Below are 19,596 nucleotides of genomic sequence, written 5' to 3'. Positions count from 1 at the left end.
GTGTTGTAATCAAATACAGCCATTATAACGAGGACCCCACTATATCCAAAATTTATCTATCTACCTTGGTGAATACAGCAGTGAGAACTGTTTGATGACTCACAGAATTGTGTTATAATCCAACGTGTGCTGACTAAAATATGTGCGTTGAAGTGTGTCTATAAAGAGTGCTCTTTCTGAAGTGATTTCGAACAAAGTACACCGAGGGATTATTTCAAACATGAATAAGTGACGGTTACATGCTTTAAAAGTGTGTCAATTCTCGTTTAAATTGAGACTTATTACATGTATAGTTTAGAGTGGTAATTCCTTAGCCAGAGTGTTTTGAATAATATCTTTCAACGTTTTATGCAGCGAATCATTCATAGATTTTGCAAAGGAATCAAGGTATTCTAAAATGATTATATTCATTAAAGACATTGCATTTATATATTGTATGTACCTTATATTTTTTGTACTTTTGTAGAATAAATTTATGTTTTTTATAAAGATTAAGTTTTTATTCTTATCATTACAACCATTTTAATCGATAAGAAAATAAAATTTTACTTTGAATTGTTAAGTAAAGCTGTGAATTACTTTGGAGATTGCTAGTTTGATAATATGTTGGGAATTTGGGAGGAATATTGCCAAATTCCAAATGTAAAGATTTATGAATTTCAGAAACGGAGTTTTCACACTTTAAAGTGTTAAAACAGAGAAACTCATACACATCTTCACATTTTACTTGTATTAAATTAAGTTAAATTAATGAAAGTATGCTATTCATTTCTTGTTTATAGTGCTTCTACAATAATACATATCTAAATAAAATGAAAATCATCCAGTAAATTATTCATTTTAAATTTATTCACTTTCTCTATAGGGCTACTACAATTATTGATAAAAAATAAATAAATAGATAAAATGAAATACTCGAAAATTGTTGTGGTGAATAAATTATAACTTTCAAAAGGGAAAGTTATAAAGTTACTAAGCTACTAGTTGTAAAAGTTACTAAGGGATAGTTACCTACTAGAAATTTCTATTATATTCCATCCATCAATGCATGTTTCGACTCATGTTATGCATTAATAAAATATAAAAGAATACTGGATGATTTACATTTTATTTCAATGAAATTCTTTTTCTGTAATACATCAAGTCCATGAGTGGGATTCCACAATTAACTCAAAACTTGAATACATTTTTTGCATTTCAAACTTGCATTGTATTTCAACTGAATCGACTGGTTCCATTCGCTAAATCAGAAATAAATATTTATAGCAATCTCAACAATGAAATGAAAGGTAATAAAAACACTGGGATTTAGTAAAAACCCACTTGGGAGTTAAATATTTATAAGAGATAAATAAATAAGTAAATAAACGATAATTGAATAAAGTGATATAAGTAAATAAATAAGTGATATTTTTGACAAAATCCCAGTGTTTTCATTATGGATACATATCACAACATCTCACCAACAACAGTATAAGAAATAATTTATTTATTTATTTATGGAGACAACAGGTTACCCCTAATGTGTCTCCTTCACAAATACAAAAATACAAGATTAACAATGAGCAATGTAACTTACAATTGCAATAATGTTAAAAGAAAAAATATATAGAAATACAAGACTGGTTTAATACGCTATACGGTAATATCATTCAACAGATTTTTCAATATTTTTCAAATTGAAACATTATAGTATACAGAGCTTCACGACACCGATAAATCTGAATTTTTTATGAAAAGGTAAGTAATTTATATCAAAAAAACATTAGAAAAAGTAAGTATTTCTGGGAAGAAATCAGTAACTAGAAAATATCTCTCTATTTTTCTAGACGCAAATTTATTAATTTATTGACATAATGAAAAATTGATGTGTTCTTTTGATTATAAATTATGATTTTCGCTTCAATAAGGTAAGAATAAAGAATTCTTTTCTCTATATGTGATTATATTCCACCAATAGTGCTTAATCACTTGAGATTTTATAGACTTCATATTTATAGAAAATAATGGTCTTTCATTACTAAGAGAATCAAAGAATTCATGAGATGGAATAAATAATTTTGTGGCCAGCCGTAAGGCCAAGAATCTCACTACTGGAATTATATGAGTCAATGTCAAATGGAAATAATTTAAACAGGAATAATATATTATTAACATTATAATAAAATGAAAAAATGTGAGGGTGACAGAAACTATTCTAAATTAACAGGCTGATCAAGAGTATCAATATTATGAAATAATATATTAATTGAAGAATAATTATGCATTAGTTTACTTGAAAGAGTTTTCAATTTTTATTGGTGGGAAAATATTCTTGCTCTTGATTCATGTTATAAAAAAATGTAAAAGTACCAAATATTTGTTGTAGTTTTTTTTAAATAAACATTTATTTATGTATTTAATATATCAATTGAATCAACCATTAGCTTAAACGACTATTTAATTTTTATTGGTGTGAAACCCATCTTTCTCTAGATCCATGGTATGAGTTAAATTTAATTATAATAATATTCTAATTCAGGTGAAATATCCTTCCTACATGAATAGTACCTAATTTAAATGGAAATAATAATGTAAAAGATTTTCCTCTACTACAATTTTCATCGATCTCATCATTATATAAAAAATAAAAATAGTATACATCAACTTTCATTATTTTACATTATTATCATCATGTGGAAATGATAATGTAAATTTTTCTCTACCACAATTTTTATCAAGTGAAAATTGAATCACAATACAATATTCATATAAAGTCTTATTAGGGCCTGCCGCCTAATTCATATTAATATCAGGTAGTGTTAAGTAGATAATTATTCTCTGCAACAATATCTAGGCTACCCACTTTAAGTTCTCAAGCATTGTATATTTTAGTTTAGAATAAAAATAATATGTTTTTCCAATATAATAGGCTAGATTTCAGATATCCATATAATTTTCCAAATTATTAATTTAACACACAGTAATAAATTCAGACATAGATATAGTTTTCCTAATAATCCATAGGCCTATAAAATTTTCAAGAAATTTCGATACTAGACAAAGTTCTGGAATTTCTTCATTGAACGATATTATGAATACTATTCGACGATGTTTACAAACAGTTTACAAAAACGTCGTACAAGAATTCACAAACAGAGTGTGACCTAGAGCATTGTCTCGCCAGGGTCGGACAGTTTAAAACTCAGCCAACCAGTTGCTCAGTTGCCAGTCACTGAGAGCACCATGAAGACAGCTCTGGTCCTATCTCTGTTTACCGCCTGTGTGGCCGCCATCTTGGCTCAGCCGCTCGACGCCGAACGGTTCCGTCGAGGCATCGCCGATCCGGACGCCAAGTTCCGCGAGAACGAGATCGACTCCTCGCTACAAGAACTGGTCCGCAGCAAGAAGTCGCCCACAGGTGAGATCTTCATCGGGAAAGGCATCCAGAAGGAACCGGTTCAAACCAGTCTCAACGAGAAGAAAGAGGAGGTCAAAACATCCCTGAAGGACTTGGAGAGCGAGAAACAAGGGGAGGAGACCATCAAGGACGATGCAGATCGATCAAGGAGGCAACAACCATTCTACATCAGCCCTGTGACGATAGAGGGTGTCGCACCAAACCTGATGTTCAGATCTTCAGCACTAGAGGCTCAGCAGTTGCCAACCAAACCCCTCTCATCTCAACCAGCTGTTGTCAGCCCATTCTTGGATCGCACCTCTGTACCAGCGGTTGTGACACATGTACCAGTAGTGGAGGACCCACATCATCATGACTCCTCACACGTGTGTCACTGTCAGTGTCCACAGTGTGTGTCGAGACCTATCGGACTTGTGACGGTGCCAGTCAATCCCTACCCAAGCCACAGATCATCACAACAGATAGAAGACCAGGTGAAACAGCTGAGAGCATCCGACACGACGACCCAACAACAGCGTGCAACCGACACGATACAGCTGCAACAACAGGTGGCACTTCTCCAGCAACAGATGGATCAACAGAGGGCCGTAGATCAGATGCAACAGCTGCAGTTGGAGCTGCAGAAGCAGAAGTTGGACGGGCGATCAGCTGATCGGATTCGATCAGCTGATGCGGACCCCGACTGCGACGTCAGCAAGCTGGCTAACCTGCAGCTGCCGCAGAGCATCCTCAGGGACCTGGTGCACATGGAACAGCAGCGAGTGCAGAAGATCAAGGACTGCCAGAGCAAGAGCGACGAGCCTCAGAAGTTGGAGATGCTGTCGGCCATTGTGGAGAAGGAGGTCGAGCTGCTCCAGAAGCAGGTCGAAATGCTGCACAAGTCCGACGCTGACAAGAAGAAAAAGATCGACGAGAAGAAGACAAGGTAACGAGATTTGACCGCGTTTCAGGGACTTTTTGTGTGTAGGATAGCAGATTTCATTTTCGAAAGATAACTAACCGATTTTGACTGAGTGAGAAGGATAGCAAATTTCATTTTCGAAAGATAACTATCATCATACATAGGCCTATCATTTTTGAAAGATTATTCATTACATTTGATGACAAAGATACACATAGTGAAAGAAAAACAGGCATAGTCCTTACTGTTTCTAACACAATTTTGAAAATTATATACAAACAATTCACTCACATTAATATTGGAAAGACATTTCAAGCATTCTTGTAAGGACTGAATGAATATTTCCCCCCAATCATTGTGAGTGAATTCATTCAATTAGACAAATAGTTCACTCACATTAATAGGAAATATTTTTCATTCATTCTATTTAGGACTGAATCAATATTCTTTGTGAGTGGATTTATTTCTTTACTTTAAATTTTCAACATCACTCAACAAGTGAAATAACATTTTTATACTAAGGCCCTGTTTATAAGACACTCATGAAATCTAATGAACCATTAAACCTATAGTTTAATAGTTCATTAGATTTCATGAGTGTCCTACAAATGAGGCTTCAATCAATAAACGTGCAATATATGTCTTTCATTCATGAGAAATAGTTTAGAAATTTATAAATCAACTCCAATCTTCCACCACTTAATCATCATATTATTTTACTCTCATTTCTAATTTCATTTCGAGACTGATGTGATTAGAATAATGAGCTAAAATTAGAGTAAATTTTGTGGTCGAATTTTCAATAGTTGAAACTTCACAGGTAGAATAGTGTTTGAAAAAAGACAAAAAAATTAGTTTAGATAAAATGTTGAGGATACATTTTTGACCCAATTTCATCACATAATATTAGCATTTAAATACTTTCGAAAATATTTCTGCAGTAAAGCCAAGTGTGAACTTTGTACTGTGTAGGATCTCATTATATTTGTAGATTAGGTGATTTTCTACCAATATTCTAGTGTACAGATTTTTTACGTGAATAAATTATAGATAAATTTTGAGAATGTTTCATGCTTATTCAAACACTATCCCTACAATTTTTCAATTACATTATTTTCAGATAAATTTCAAATTTGAAGTTATTATTTTAGGTACTAAAGTTGTTTTGACAAAGTTTTGACTTCATTGGATACTGTGGAGAGTATATTGAGCGAACGTTATCAGAAGAAATATCGAGTTATTTCCAACTTTGCTTCTTCAGTTTATTGGAATGTCGGAGATAGCAAAAGAATAAAATCTATGTATCTATCTAATGTTTGATGAGGCTGCAAGCTATTGTGAAACAACTGTAATTCAATATTGAGAGTGGAAAAGTTTATAGAATTTACTTTTTGTGTAGTTGAGAAGTTGATATTGTGGTAATTATTCATATTAAATAAAAATACTAAGAAATTGTCAAAAACCACAGATTTATTGATAGATAGACCGGTATCAATAAATCTGTGGTTTTTGACAATTTCTTAGTATTTTAATTTAATTATAGTATTTACACTAGAAACAGATATGTGGCATTTCTCCATATTAAGGTGAAATAAAAGATATGTCAGTTCCAAAAATTGTTGAAATCATGTGCAACTGACAACTCTTTCAATTATTAACCTTAAAAATTGTATCTTCAAATTTGTGATCTACTTGCTCATTGGACTCATTAGAATAGAGTTGAAGAATTTGTTTTCCAATACATTATTTCTGGTATAATCTTCCAAGTTTATTCTCAGCTGAGTTGGTCGTTTTTGTTGAATGTTATAATTATCTCTATTTGAATTTTAATAACATACAGTTCTTCATATTTGCCAATAAGAAGCTCATTGAAATTTAAAAATTCCATTCAGCATTGATAATAATTAATCAAGAAAAAATCTCCACAAAGGGTGAAAACACAGTTGAAGGACGAAGAAGGTTCCAAGCTTGAGAGTGTTGAAAATAATGCTTGCATCTGAATGGGACAAAACATACCACTATATGTGCGCCACCATTTAAATACATGCATTTTCTTTAACACTCTCAAGCTTGAAGCTACCTTCGCCGCTCCAAAATGTTTTCACCCTACAAAATCAGTGGTAACTTTTCACAAACGTGCCAAATTGGTTTGAATTCTGGTGAACTACCTATCTCCGGTACCTATCTACATATAGTGAGGTCCACGTTATAAAGGCAGTGAAGGAAGATAGGGGAAAAACGTTCCAGATCCTCTGACTTGTCAATGCCTTCTGGAGGGTAGCTGATACCGGTTTATTGATGTAATATTAACTGTTCATTCCCGTTTAAAATAATCAATTATATTTTATCAAGCAAGAAGTTATATTTTTCAATGATTTCATAATTGATTTTCATAATCACGATTGAATATTTTGTTTATTAATTATATTTCTACATTGTTTATTTCTCGGCTAGCGCACAAGTTTCTAACTTATGCTAGTCGAGCCACGAATTGATAAAAAAGCTTGATGTTTTGCTTTCTCTATTTACTAATTTGATTGACATTTGTGTTTTATTACAGAAATATTATTTTCAAAGTCAAATTGTATTTAGAGGACAATTCATATAATTGTAATGTATTTTATGGCAAATAAATTGATTTTGATTTTTGTTAAAAAACAATCTGGCAACAGAACAAAGCGAGAAAGAGATGGTGCTATCCGCTTTGTTGAATGATAGACAAGGATAGCAATACAATTGCTAATTAAACACTGCCATTATAAACGTGGACCTCACTATATCTCTGAATAAATCAAATTGAGACCTGAAGAGACTACCGTAGTTGAGACAAAATATTGGACAAAGTGTTGTCAAATTCTCCAAGATCTTTTCATGCAAGCTCACATGACTCGATATATTAAATTTGACAATGCAGTCGATGCAGAGTTGCCAATTTAAACATATCCAGTCACATGAGCTTCCATGAAATGATTGAAATTTCACACATTTTGGCAACAGGGATATTTTGTTCAAGACTCAACCTGTTTTATTCAGAGTATAGAACAGATACAGTCAATAATAAAATTAGTAGAATTGATGGTGATGTTGTGAAATCTCTCCATAATAAAAAAACAAAGATATTGTCAAATTTCACTAAAAATTTATTAAAAACTTTAAAATAGAACCATGGTTTCACGTAGTTAACCAACGCATCATCAGCTGTACTGAGGAAAGTTTTTAATAAATTTTTAGTGAAATTTGACAATATCTTTGTTTTCTTATTATTAAGATACAGCCACCTTTAAATAAAAATAATATTCGTATGTCTTCTATTGGTGAGGAGTTCCTGACGGAAGTTCCACCTCGCCTGAATAGGCTATATCATTTTGAGCCGTCAATGGGCGTTACGACTGTCATACTTCAGCCGGGACCGACAATTTAACGTGCCCATCCGATAACAGTCACCTTTGAAACGCCAAGATGCTATTAATCAATAAATTACATTTAATAGTACAGTAACAAAGTAAGCAGTGCTGCAGAATTTAGATATTGTATTAACTCAACGTTAGTAGACAGAAGGTTGATCAATCACAGGTGTAAGATTCGAAGTGGTGGGGGGAACGCCAGCGTGACGTCACGTGTAGTAAAAAAGTGATAGAGTAAACCACACTGAGCATACACTTTATTCACTGTATCTTCAAATACATCGTCGTTTAATCCCCTCAAGATTGACCTAGAACTTAAAAATTCTCCATACTTATAGCGAATTAATCACCGATTCTGATGATTTTTAATATTTCAAGTTCATTCAACTTGTATGAATAAAATGAATTTGAAAGTTTTTCAAGAATCTAAACACGTGACACGAAAAAGTTAATAAGCTGGAAAAGCGTTAGTAGACAACGTTATACTATTATAATTTCAGATTAACCCATAACAAATCTTGATAAACCAATGCATTGCAATAAAACAATAAACCGATCCCGATAAATCCAATGAATTTCATTCATATAAATGCACTAAACACATGCTGGTATCGAGCACATGTTCTACAAGAATCAAAATATCTCATCCCCGAAATTCACAAGCTGGTGTATAGCCAAACTACAAAATATAAACACGACCTAGAAGATAAAGAAACCTTAAGGGTTTGAAAGGGAAGGTTAGTAGGTGGGTTTTTTGCTTTTATATTGCAAAATGCTTGTATTATTCAAATGTTTTGATGATTAATGTAAAGCAGAAACAGAAAGCTTGCACGCCAGAAAATGTTTGTGTTATATAATTTGACTATAGGTCACCGTATGATTTTCAAGAATGCGATATTCTGCCTACTCTGTACTACAGCCTACGTCACGGCTGCAGTTCCCCCACTCCAATTGCATTTTAACTAAAATACTATAGATGAGTGACCAACCTTCTGTCTACTAACTTTGGTATTAACTCACATTTTGAACCAGTTGACTAGTAACTTGTGATCACAGCTTTGCAAAGTGACAATCTGTCGCATAAGGTGGGCGAATATCATGTACGTCGATTGGGAAGCGAACACTGGATTCTGTATTAGAATGAATAAGGCACGAACACAATCCTTTTTATACAATCTGAAAAATAACATATACAATTTAACAAGAACTGATCACATAGTTTAATTTTCTATGGTCCATATCATAGCCATCTCTAATACAAGGCCCCGGCCTACGATATTGCAACGTCGCAGTGTAGGCCTAGAATCCAATAAATGATTGGTGAAAAATATTTTTTAAAATACCAGCTGTTCTTTTTCACCAATCATGTATAAGATTCTAGGACACTGCGACGTTGCAATATCGTAGGCTGGGGCCTTGTATTAAATGTGGCTATGCCCATATGCACCATCTCGGTTTTAAGGGAGACAGATTAGCTGCTCGTTAAAAGATCATATGAAAATTAACAAGAGCTGCTCACATAGTTTAATTTTCTATGGCCCATGTGCACCATCTCGCCGTTTAAACAGAGATAAATCACAGCTGTTTGTTTAAACACATTACAAAAAAATCTGGTGTGGTACACTCACACAACTTTCCTTGCTCATATTTGAAACTACGATCAGACTTTTGTATATGTGTATATATAATATTGTTTTCAGAGTACTTTCTCCTTTGTGTAAATTGTAAAATTCGATGATTTTTTTAGTCGTCATTTTTTTAAAGTCGTCAAAACAGCTGTTCTACAGGTGAAATATCTCGACTATGTGTTCTTTTTATGAACTGCTCTACCTACCTACCTCATGCACGAGAAGGAGGTTACAAAGTCCATTTCTCAAGGATGGGGTGGACCCCCCATTAGTCTCCCAGAAAGGAGACTCATGCCAGTTAATAGAGCTGATAAATAACTATACAGAGTATGAATTTGAAAAAAATCGGTCAAGTTATTTTGAGAAAATCGTGAAAAACATAGTTTTTCCAGTAATTTTCCGCCATTTTTCTCAAGTATATTACGAAGCTCCTGCAATTTTCTCAGAAATGAGACTCATGTCAGTTGATGGGGCTCTTAAATAGCTATCCATGGTATGAATTTAAAGAAAATCGTTAGAGCCGTTTTCGAGAAAACCGTGAATAACATGGTTTTTTAGTGATTATCCACCATTTTTCACAAGAATATTACGGAGCTCCTGCAATTTTCCCAGAAATGAGACTCATGTCAGTTGATAGGGCTTATAAATAGCTATCCATGGTATAAATTTGAAGAAAATCGTTAGAGCCGTTTTCGAGAAAACCGTGAAAAACATGGTTTTTTAGTAATTATCCGCCATTTTGAATTGAATTTCTTATTGTCAGGTCCTTATGGTAAAATTTAAAGTCAATCGGTTGATTAGGAATGGAGTTATCGTGTTCACAGACATACACACACACAGACCAACACCCAAAAATCATGTTTTTGGACTCAGGGGACCTTGAAACGTATAGAAAACTTGAAATTAGGGTACCTTAATTTTTTTTGGAAAGCAATACTTCCCTTTCCTATGGTAGTAGGGCAAGGAAAGTAAAAAGAGCTTCATTCATGTGACATACATCATATAATATGACATTTATGTAATCGTGGATTAGCTAAACTTAGATAGCGGTCAAACTAAAAATAGAGGTTTAAACTTAGATAGAGCTCTCAGTTCGCATGGACCACTCGGTTTTAAAGGAGATAGATCACTTGGTTCAAACCTAGAATGGGGCACTTTATAATAATGCTTTAGCCTGCCAATCATTATTAACATGAACCAATAAGACTAATTCTACTGTGGCAGCTGAGTTAACATTTTTTATTTGTTTCCAAGGCATGCTTAGCTTATAATCTTCTTAATAATCGTCTATAAGTTACATACGGCTCATAGTAGTTGATTGAACAAAAAATTGGAAAGTGTATAATGAACATATATTCTCATAAGCTTGTATCAATCATATCAATTAATCAAGTGAGAACCCCATTTCTTATTAAGAAACCATTTTGCAGTCACAATATTCTATTTTTAAAATTGATTAATCAAGTATTGAAAAAACTATAAAGAAGTCCTACTAAGAATCAAGTATCAGCCTATCTACAAAAATTCATAACTTCTTTGTGATGATATACTCACATACGGTTTTCTTCTAATAGAGCATTAATTATCGATTTCAATACTGTTTTATGTACAATTGAAGGCTGAAATGAGAAAAAGTCATAATTAGAAACAGAGAGATTTACAATGAAATTCAGATGCAGCTAACATTGGTGTTACATACCATTTACATATTACATATCTACATAATATATCATAGAGAAAGCATGGAGGTTGGAGGAGTACATTGTCTTTGATTGAATTCTCAATTTAATAAATACAATTAAATAAGAATTTAATATATTTCAATTCAATAGGAAGCAGCAGAGCTGATTACTTGTCAATGATAATACCAATATCCAATTTTATATTTTCCTTTCAAAGTTCAAGAATGATTGACCTTCAATCTATTTCCTTTCAGAGAAAAACGGCTCTTAATTCGGATGTTTATATTTCTAAATTATATTTTACTTTATTGGATCTACATTACATTTTCATGAATCATTTTACATACAAATAGAATAAGAAAAGCTTAGTAGACAATTTCGGTTCAATTACTGTTAGTCAGCTAAAATATGCATTTGTTTCAATCAACCAGCAACTGTATTAGCAAATTCCTAAATGCAAATAAATAACTTTCCCAATAATAAACAACGTTTATTTTGTCTGAATTCAAATTGTCAGGAATTATATATCGAATTTATGTTTTCAATAAATTTATAACAATTCAATACAATTTGTTGGTCAATGAATGTCAAAATATTATGAAACATAGAATTTCAATATAGATGACCCATACATTTCCAATTTTGGATAGTCATGAATTGTGTGAATTTATGTTGTAAAATATGACTAACGTCAATTTATGAGTTACCATAATAATAATAATTATTATTATTATTCGTCCAATTTACCACCCTCGGAAGGGGTATTTGGATATGTCGATAATTTAGCCAAATCATGTCATATTTAAATTATTTTTGAAAGTAGAAATAATTATTTTTATAAAAATATTTATCATTTGAAAATGGACTTAGACTTATCACTTACCAGACCTCTGAGAGCGTCATGTACAGAATAAATAAATTCCATTTTCAGCCCGGGGTCTTCTAATTTGGCTCCATCTTCATCTTTGTCAATCTGTACAAACGAAAATTCAACTTGAAATATGAAATATGAAGTTTGAATTGTAAATAAAACGTTTCTAGAAGTGAAATGAAACAGATAGGATTACAGTACAGCCTACTTTGGAATTGGATAAAATATTGTGTTGGATATAATTTTTTGCTAACAGACTCTACAATCATCGACAACATAAACATATCTAGAAAATCTATCAGTAGTATTTATTTATTTAATTCATATCACTTGAAAATGGCATAAATGACCGAAACATGTTGTGATAAAATATTTTAAAAAAAGGGTACTGAGATTTTTATTTTCTTTATATTTATATCTAGAAAAATTTATTCAAAAGTTGTGAGTAGAAAACTCTCCTAATATGAGTAGACAGTATTGGCAGACAGACCTTCAAAAACAGACTTTTTGAACAAAGTAAAGGAGAGACTTTTCCACTCTGACAACTTATTAAACATGTTATTTAAAAATATTACTTGTACCATGTATTTTTTTGTGCAATAAACGATTTGATTTCAATAATTACTCATTTGAAATCCCAATGACCTTAAGAGACTTCAGTACCTTATTCAACCTTGTTTGTTGAGAATTCAAACCCAAAATCAGAAATCAATCTGAAAATTTGTGCCTCAGGCATGAACCATACCTCTTGTATTCCTTATGGACTTATTCTTACATTCTTTGATTAAAAGGTATTATTTCATATTTGGAAATGACTGAGATAGCATTTATTCAAATGCTAATGAATTAATAATAATTATTAAACAAAAATCCAAATTTACAGCATTTAATTTGGATTTTCGTTTAATAATAATTATTAAACAAAAATCCAAATTTACAGCATTTAATTTGGATTTTCGTTTAATAATAATAATTTTTGTAAATAAGCGGATTATGGATATTCGTTGAAATTCCTTCTCATTGTAAGTCAATCAAGAAGCTTGTACAATGTGATATTACTCACTTCTAATATTTATTGATCTTAAACAGATCATTAGATAACAAACAAGCTTCAATATTATAACAAGCTTAAACTAAGCTCTCAATATAATATTTCAAGCTCTAAATTGAATATAAAATATTAACATATAAAAATATTAATTTATTGAGAGCAAAAGTGAGGTCCACGTTATAATGGAAGTGGAGAAAGATAGGAGATCAACGTTGCCGATCCTCTGTCTTGTCAATGCCTTCTATAGACGGTAGCTGATATAGGTTTATTGATGTAATATTAACTACGTTCGTTCTCGTTTAAAATAATCAATTATATTTTTATCACAAATAAATTTTATAAAACTTTTAAGTGAAAAAGCACTCACATTATTTGATGTGGCGACGTCCGTTTCGTGCTGGTATCGCACAATGTGAGTGGTTTTTTCACTTAAAAGTTTTATAAAATTTAATTGTGATAATTATAGTGGAAACAAGATGGATAACCAACAACAAATTATATTTTATTAAGCAAGAAATTATATTTTTCAATAATTCTATAATGAATTTTCATAATTAATATGAAGCATTCTGTTAATTATTTTTAATTCTACATTGTTAAAAGACGATCTGGCAACAGAGCGAAGCGAGAAAGATATCGCTATCCGCTTTGTTGAATGATAGACAAGGATAGCAATACCATTGTCAATTAAACACTGCTATTATAACGTGGACCTCACTATAGCTTATTGGTGTGAAATTATATCTTTTATTGCCTGATTACATATTCCAGAATAAACCTGCAGACTCATAAAACTTTGAAAGTCGATTAAAATTAATTCCTTCCATCATTTATATGTTCTATTTTTAATCGTATTTGGATCTTCCATTGACAGCTTATTACGTGCACTGTAATTGACGCTGATTATTATTATTCTTTATTGATTAATTGATACAATGACGGTGCCTTATTATTACTAATTCAATACCTTGAATAGAGCACAAATCTCGGCAAATGTATCAAAACAGCGCATGTAGAACCTCTGAATCGTGGTGTAGTTCTCTGTTTGATGGGCACGGCGCACATCTTGCCTTCAAAACAAAAACATCATGACCTACTATCCATGTTTCTACTAAAATACTCAAATTCAAACACAAGTTAAGTTCTCAACAATGCTCATGTTCCTACTGAAATATTCAAATTGAAATATATTAAACAGAAGTAAATTTCAATAATTAGCAATAATGGTTGTAACTGACACGTTTTTGAAAAAAACTTGTATTTGAAATCCATGCTGCAGAGGATTCAATTTGATCAATGTTGAAGCTTCATTCTTCTATTCAATCTAATTATTAGCTTATATCTTATTCCATTATTATTCAGTTCAAGTCCACACATGAATAATAATTATATTGCATAAATGAACAATTAATAATGTATTATATTTCATGAATAGATCACTTACTTCCTGAAAAGAGAATATTGTAGAATACCAAGAAAAATAGGAGATCAACGTTGCAGATTCTCTGTCTTGTCAATGCCTTCTATAGACGGTAGCTGATACAGGTTTATTGTTGTAATATTAACTGTTAATTCTCATTTAAAATAATCAATTATATTTTATTAAGCAAGAAATTATATTTTTCAACAATTTCAAAAAGAATTTTCAGTATATATTGTAATCTACATAAATAAAGTACTCAATCAATCAATCTCTCAAATACTTGTATCCTTCTCTTTGGTGACTACAGTCATCTTATCTATATAGTGAGGTCCACGTTATAATGGCAGTGGATAAAGATAGCAGAACAACGTTGCCGATCCTCTGTCTTGTCAATGCATTCTATAGACGGTAGCTGATACACGTTTATTGATGTAATATTAACTGTTCATTCTAGCTTGAAATAATCAATTATATTTTATTAAGCAGGAAATTATATTTTTCAATAATCTCATAATGAGTTATGATGATTAAGATTAAATATTTTGTTAATTATCAATTCTACATTGTTGAAAGACGATCTGGCAACAGAGGAAAGCGAGAAAGAGGTAGCGCTATCAGCTTTTTTGAATGATAGACAAGGATAGCAATACCATTGTAAAACAAACACTGCCATTATAACGTGGACTTCACTATAGTAGGTACTAAATAATTGAAAGTAGAACAATCGTTCGAAAATAAATCACAATTCTATGGATAAACATAATAATTGTGAGGCGCGGTTCTTACAATATTTTTTTATTTCTATCAATTTCTTACAATAGAATTCTAAAACAGCGATTATTAAAATGTGGCTGAATGCTGCTAAAAGCAATGTTGCTTTAACCAAAATGTCTACTCACAGAAACTCTTCCCTAGTTTTGTGCCGGGTAGGATAATGAGGTTGGACGAGTCGCCCTTCCAAATCCGTTAACAGATTTTCAACACTAAGGAATGCCTCAGGACAATCTTCTTCCTAGAAACCAGAAAAACGCTACCGGTAATCAAATAAGCCGAAAGACCACCAATTTGGCAATTCTGATGATACTTCAGAATCTTCAAATACTCCAGTATAAAAATCCAAATTATTGCTATATTTTGTCCTCAATTTTTTATTGTTGAGGGCCCACAGAGAACGATCCAATAGATCCTATTTTTATAGTTTACATCGCTCTCCAAGATACCAGTAATATATACGTATAGTCCTATAAATAATCGATGTTGTTTTCCATGAAGAAACACTATAAAGTAATGTATTCATAAAAAAGAATTATAGTAGGCCTACCCTTTTTTTGAAATGAATAAAATAATCGATTAAAAATACAAATTATAACTAGTTTCAGTGTTCTACATCATCTTCCGGTCTCAAAAAATAAATTTCAAATAAACGTTTTATCAATAGTTTTGTTATTTCAAACTATATTTCTTTGAAGATAGTGTGGAACACTGAAACTAGTTGTTATAATTTGTATTTTTAATCTATTATTTTATTTATTTCAAAAAAGTGTAAGCCACTGTAATTGAATCGGTCTGAAGAGAAAGGGAACATGTCAAAAATCAGAATTTTTCAGGGGAGAGAAAAAACTGAATACAGATAAAAGTATTGATAATTTCAAGATTGTTTTTGTCATTAGGGTGCAAACTCTTTCAAGACAACAATTTTAATCCAGTATAAGCACTTACCTACATAAGATTCACCCCTTTGAGTTTTTTGTTAAATTCCTTTTACTCATGATGAATGTTCACCGAATGTTCGGCGTTGAAAGGAAACATGTGTTTCATGACTATTTCCCTTTCACTCCAGTACAGCAAAAATACGATATCTGTTTCTCAAATAAAGAGAGTGCTGAAATGTTCCCTTTCAACTCCAATCGATGTATCCCACAATAAACAACTCATTTCAACCATAAAAAAAATAAAAATTTTGACATGTTCCCTTTCTCCTCAGGCCGATTTAATTCTATTTGATAATGAAAATAAGTAGCCCTGAATTAATACATTTTTAAGACTATTTATAATAACTATGTTGTAGTTTGGACATTGTGTATCTTTGGAAATATTTAAAAAAAAAAACACTTACTTTTTGCGATGAGAAGAGTTATGCATTTCACTCCTAAGGATTATAGCTTCATCACTCTCTGATCATCAGTCTGATCCTCCTAAGCTCCTCCTCAGGAGTAAAATGCATACCTCATCTCAAAAAGTTTTTTTTAATATTTACAAAGATACACAGTGTTTAAACTTCACCAGAGTAACATATAAACACCTACAGGATTACAAATCACTCTTACCCGGTTGCACAAAAGTCTGCATTTTAATCCCGATTAGATATCACGAGAACCAATCAGAGAAACCTTCTTTCCAAAAAACCTTCTCTGGTTGGTTCTCGTGGAATTTAATCATCATTAAATTTTAACCGGCCTTAATGCAACCAGGCCTCTGGTGGCCATGCCCTTAAGAGTCGTTTGAAGACTTCTTAATATTGAGATAACCAGAGTTCATTGGAAGATGATCATAGCATTGTTGCCTTTACAATAACTCATGTTTGGGTTTTAAAGTTAATAATTATGGTTAAGTACCTTTGAAACCTGGGCGAGAGAATGATGCGACGCCGGTCGTAAAAGTAGATTCAGTCTAGCTCCTAGTCTTGCATCTTCTTGTTCTGATTCCTAGAAATTGGAGAAAAAATACACTGTAGAATTTAATACCTTATTATTAAATGAACAACAGTTCCAATATATTAGACTAAGTTATAGTTCAACCAATCGTTTAGGCCTAATGAAAGACTAGAGGGCTAAGACACATGAGGTGTTTTTTTGCAGACGAGTCGGCAGGGCAAGAAGCTCTTGAATGCCAACCCAATCAGCTGATAATCAACCAATCGGAGAGTTTCCTGCCCTGTCGACTTGTCTAAAGACGTTGGCTTAGCCCTTACAGTAGGTTTACAAATTTTTAGTTATAATATTGAAATTTACAAATTTTATAAATATTGTACCCATTGACTCTCATGGGAGGGAAAGAATGCCAGGGAACCTCACACCTATGAGAACAATTAATTGTGTCAATGTGAAATAATAGGTCTGTTAAAAAATTATTCAAAAATATATACTTAGGCTATATGGCAGTAACATAATGTTTGTACATTCAAATACGCCAATGTTTCTATAGCCATATATAAATCATTTTTTTATTGCTGGTCTCTGTGGTGGTGAGGGGAGGGATGGTCGCCCTCAATAGATAGGCTACCTACATGAGTTTTACAAAAACTATTTTCTATACTCCAATGTTGTCATGCTGCTAAAATAATTATAATTAAAACAATAATAAATAGTTAATAAAATAATAAGCACACATTTTTTATAAAAAGCTCTACATTCTTTTATCCTTCTGCTGAGTACTGTAGTGTTTTAATAATATTAACTTACATTTTTTCTTTCTATAAAGAAACTAAAATTATGAATTATCAAGAATGTGAAATACAATACCACCGTATCAATCTATCAAGATATCCTACCTACATCCAAGGATAATTTATAGATTGATGATTGCAGTAATAAAAGAAGACATAATTTTAAACATAACCTCATTCTTAAACAGTGACAAACGCACATGTTGTCAGTTGTGATGCCTCCGCCACACTCTTGCCGAGTGGCTCCACACTCTCGCCTGAAAATATTCAAATGTCTATCCGAGCAAAGGCGAGCTGAGCCGAGTGAAGGCAAGCGGTGGCATGTAGCCATCCACACCTTTGACCATTAATATACTAGACACGGCTTCCCACTTTATGAATAAATAATGGATAAATCAACTTCCATAATTAATTTTTCAAATAGAATAATAAATCAGTTCAAATTCTGATTCAGAAGCTATGAAAGTGCTCATTTAGCATAGGGTGATAATGGCGTGTAGTTCGAAGGCTCTCTCATGTGACGTCACACACCCAATTCATGTTTGCTTCAGCGACTACGCTCAAGCCGTGTCTAGTATATTAATGGTCGAAGATCCACACTCATATTGTGTTTGTTGTCACTCGGCGAGAGTATGGTGCAGGCATCACATTGCTATATATAGAGTGTTACAGAATGTAACAGACGTAAATTTTAGCCAATTTAGCAATTCGTAACAAAAAATGTCTTGCAAAATTTTCCCAATTATATCTTTAGAATTAGATTTTGACTAATAGTTTTCCAGTTATTGATGTTTTTCAAAAATATAAAAAATCTGTATTATTTCTTAAAAACAAAGGTCAATGAAAGAAAATTTTGATAGACATTTTTTGTTGCAAATTTCATGTGGATTCTTTGGTCTTTGGCACACCTTCCATTAGACACTTTGTGCTGATGCACAAAAGTGGGTTAAATTTTAACCATGATTAATTCCACGAGAACCAATCAGAGGAGCCGTCTTTTCAAAAATAAGCCTTTTCTGATGGTTCTCGTGAAATTAATCTCGGTTAAAATTCAACCGCTTTTGTGGAACCGGGCCTTTGTATAATAAATTATATTTTGTAAATTCTGATTAGAGTGGTCTTACAATGGGTGGAAGACGAAATCCAGGCACCAGTGGCTCGCTGGAGGAGCGATGACTTCTGACGCGACCGGCGCCGCCAACCGACGCCTGGACAGCGTCATGCATCAGTGTTGGCGTCGTGGCAGCATAGGGAGGCGTGGCTCGAAGGGGCGCATACGGTTGGCCGCAGAAGGGGCAGGACGATGCAAGGGCCAGCCCTCCCATTGGCCCCGCCCCCGGCTGGCTTTCGATGGTCACTTTGCACGCACTGCAGGTGGCTGCCTCTTCGGTGCGTACACGCGCCTCCATTTTGAAAAAAAACAGTTATTTTTGCAAGGTGAGAAATAGGGTTAAAAATAATTTTATGAGCCCAATCAATTTTTAATATGAGATTTCAATTTCAATATTTATTTCTGCTACAGTACCAAGATTTTTTGTTGCATTCAAATTAATCGCTTTGACAAATTTTTCATTGACTTTTTCAATTGAGAGCAATTCACTCCTGATGTACTAAGGGTGATGAGCTTAATGTGCTAAGGGTGCAAACATAGTGGAGTGCAGTGGTGAATGAAGCTTCAAGCTTTAGTGCCGTTTGCACAAAATCCAGTTAAATTTTAACCGTGGTTAGTTCCACTAGAACCAATCAGAGAAGCCGTCTTATCAAAAAGGCCTACTCTGATTGGCTCTCGTG

General features: G+C 32.7%; 1 protein-coding gene across 1 annotated transcript in view; it reads right to left on the bottom strand.

Annotated features, from left to right (window-relative positions):
- Nucleotides 1-19,596, bottom strand: part of LOC111054960 (probable E3 ubiquitin-protein ligase HECTD2) — a 77,468-nt gene that overhangs the window by 40,422 nt on the left and 17,450 nt on the right. The window contains exons 3-10 of the mRNA XM_039427060.1: nt 18,930-19,208; nt 16,976-17,065; nt 15,260-15,372; nt 13,905-14,007; nt 11,899-11,988; nt 10,888-10,952; nt 8,726-8,881; nt 4,108-4,288 (exon numbers count right to left, since the gene is read on the bottom strand). Coding sequence (XP_039282994.1) covers nt 4,108-4,288; nt 8,726-8,881; nt 10,888-10,952; nt 11,899-11,988; nt 13,905-14,007; nt 15,260-15,372; nt 16,976-17,065; nt 18,930-19,208 — 1,077 coding nt within the window. The remainder of the gene's footprint in view (nt 1-4,107; nt 4,289-8,725; nt 8,882-10,887; nt 10,953-11,898; nt 11,989-13,904; nt 14,008-15,259; nt 15,373-16,975; nt 17,066-18,929; nt 19,209-19,596) is intronic.

Source organism: Nilaparvata lugens, chromosome 4 (assembly GCF_014356525.2).
Source record: "Nilaparvata lugens isolate BPH chromosome 4, ASM1435652v1, whole genome shotgun sequence".
Lineage (NCBI taxonomy): Eukaryota > Metazoa > Arthropoda > Insecta > Hemiptera > Delphacidae > Nilaparvata > Nilaparvata lugens.
The sequence above is the reverse complement of the archived record's forward strand: the minus strand, read 5'-3'. Positions and strand labels throughout refer to the sequence as shown.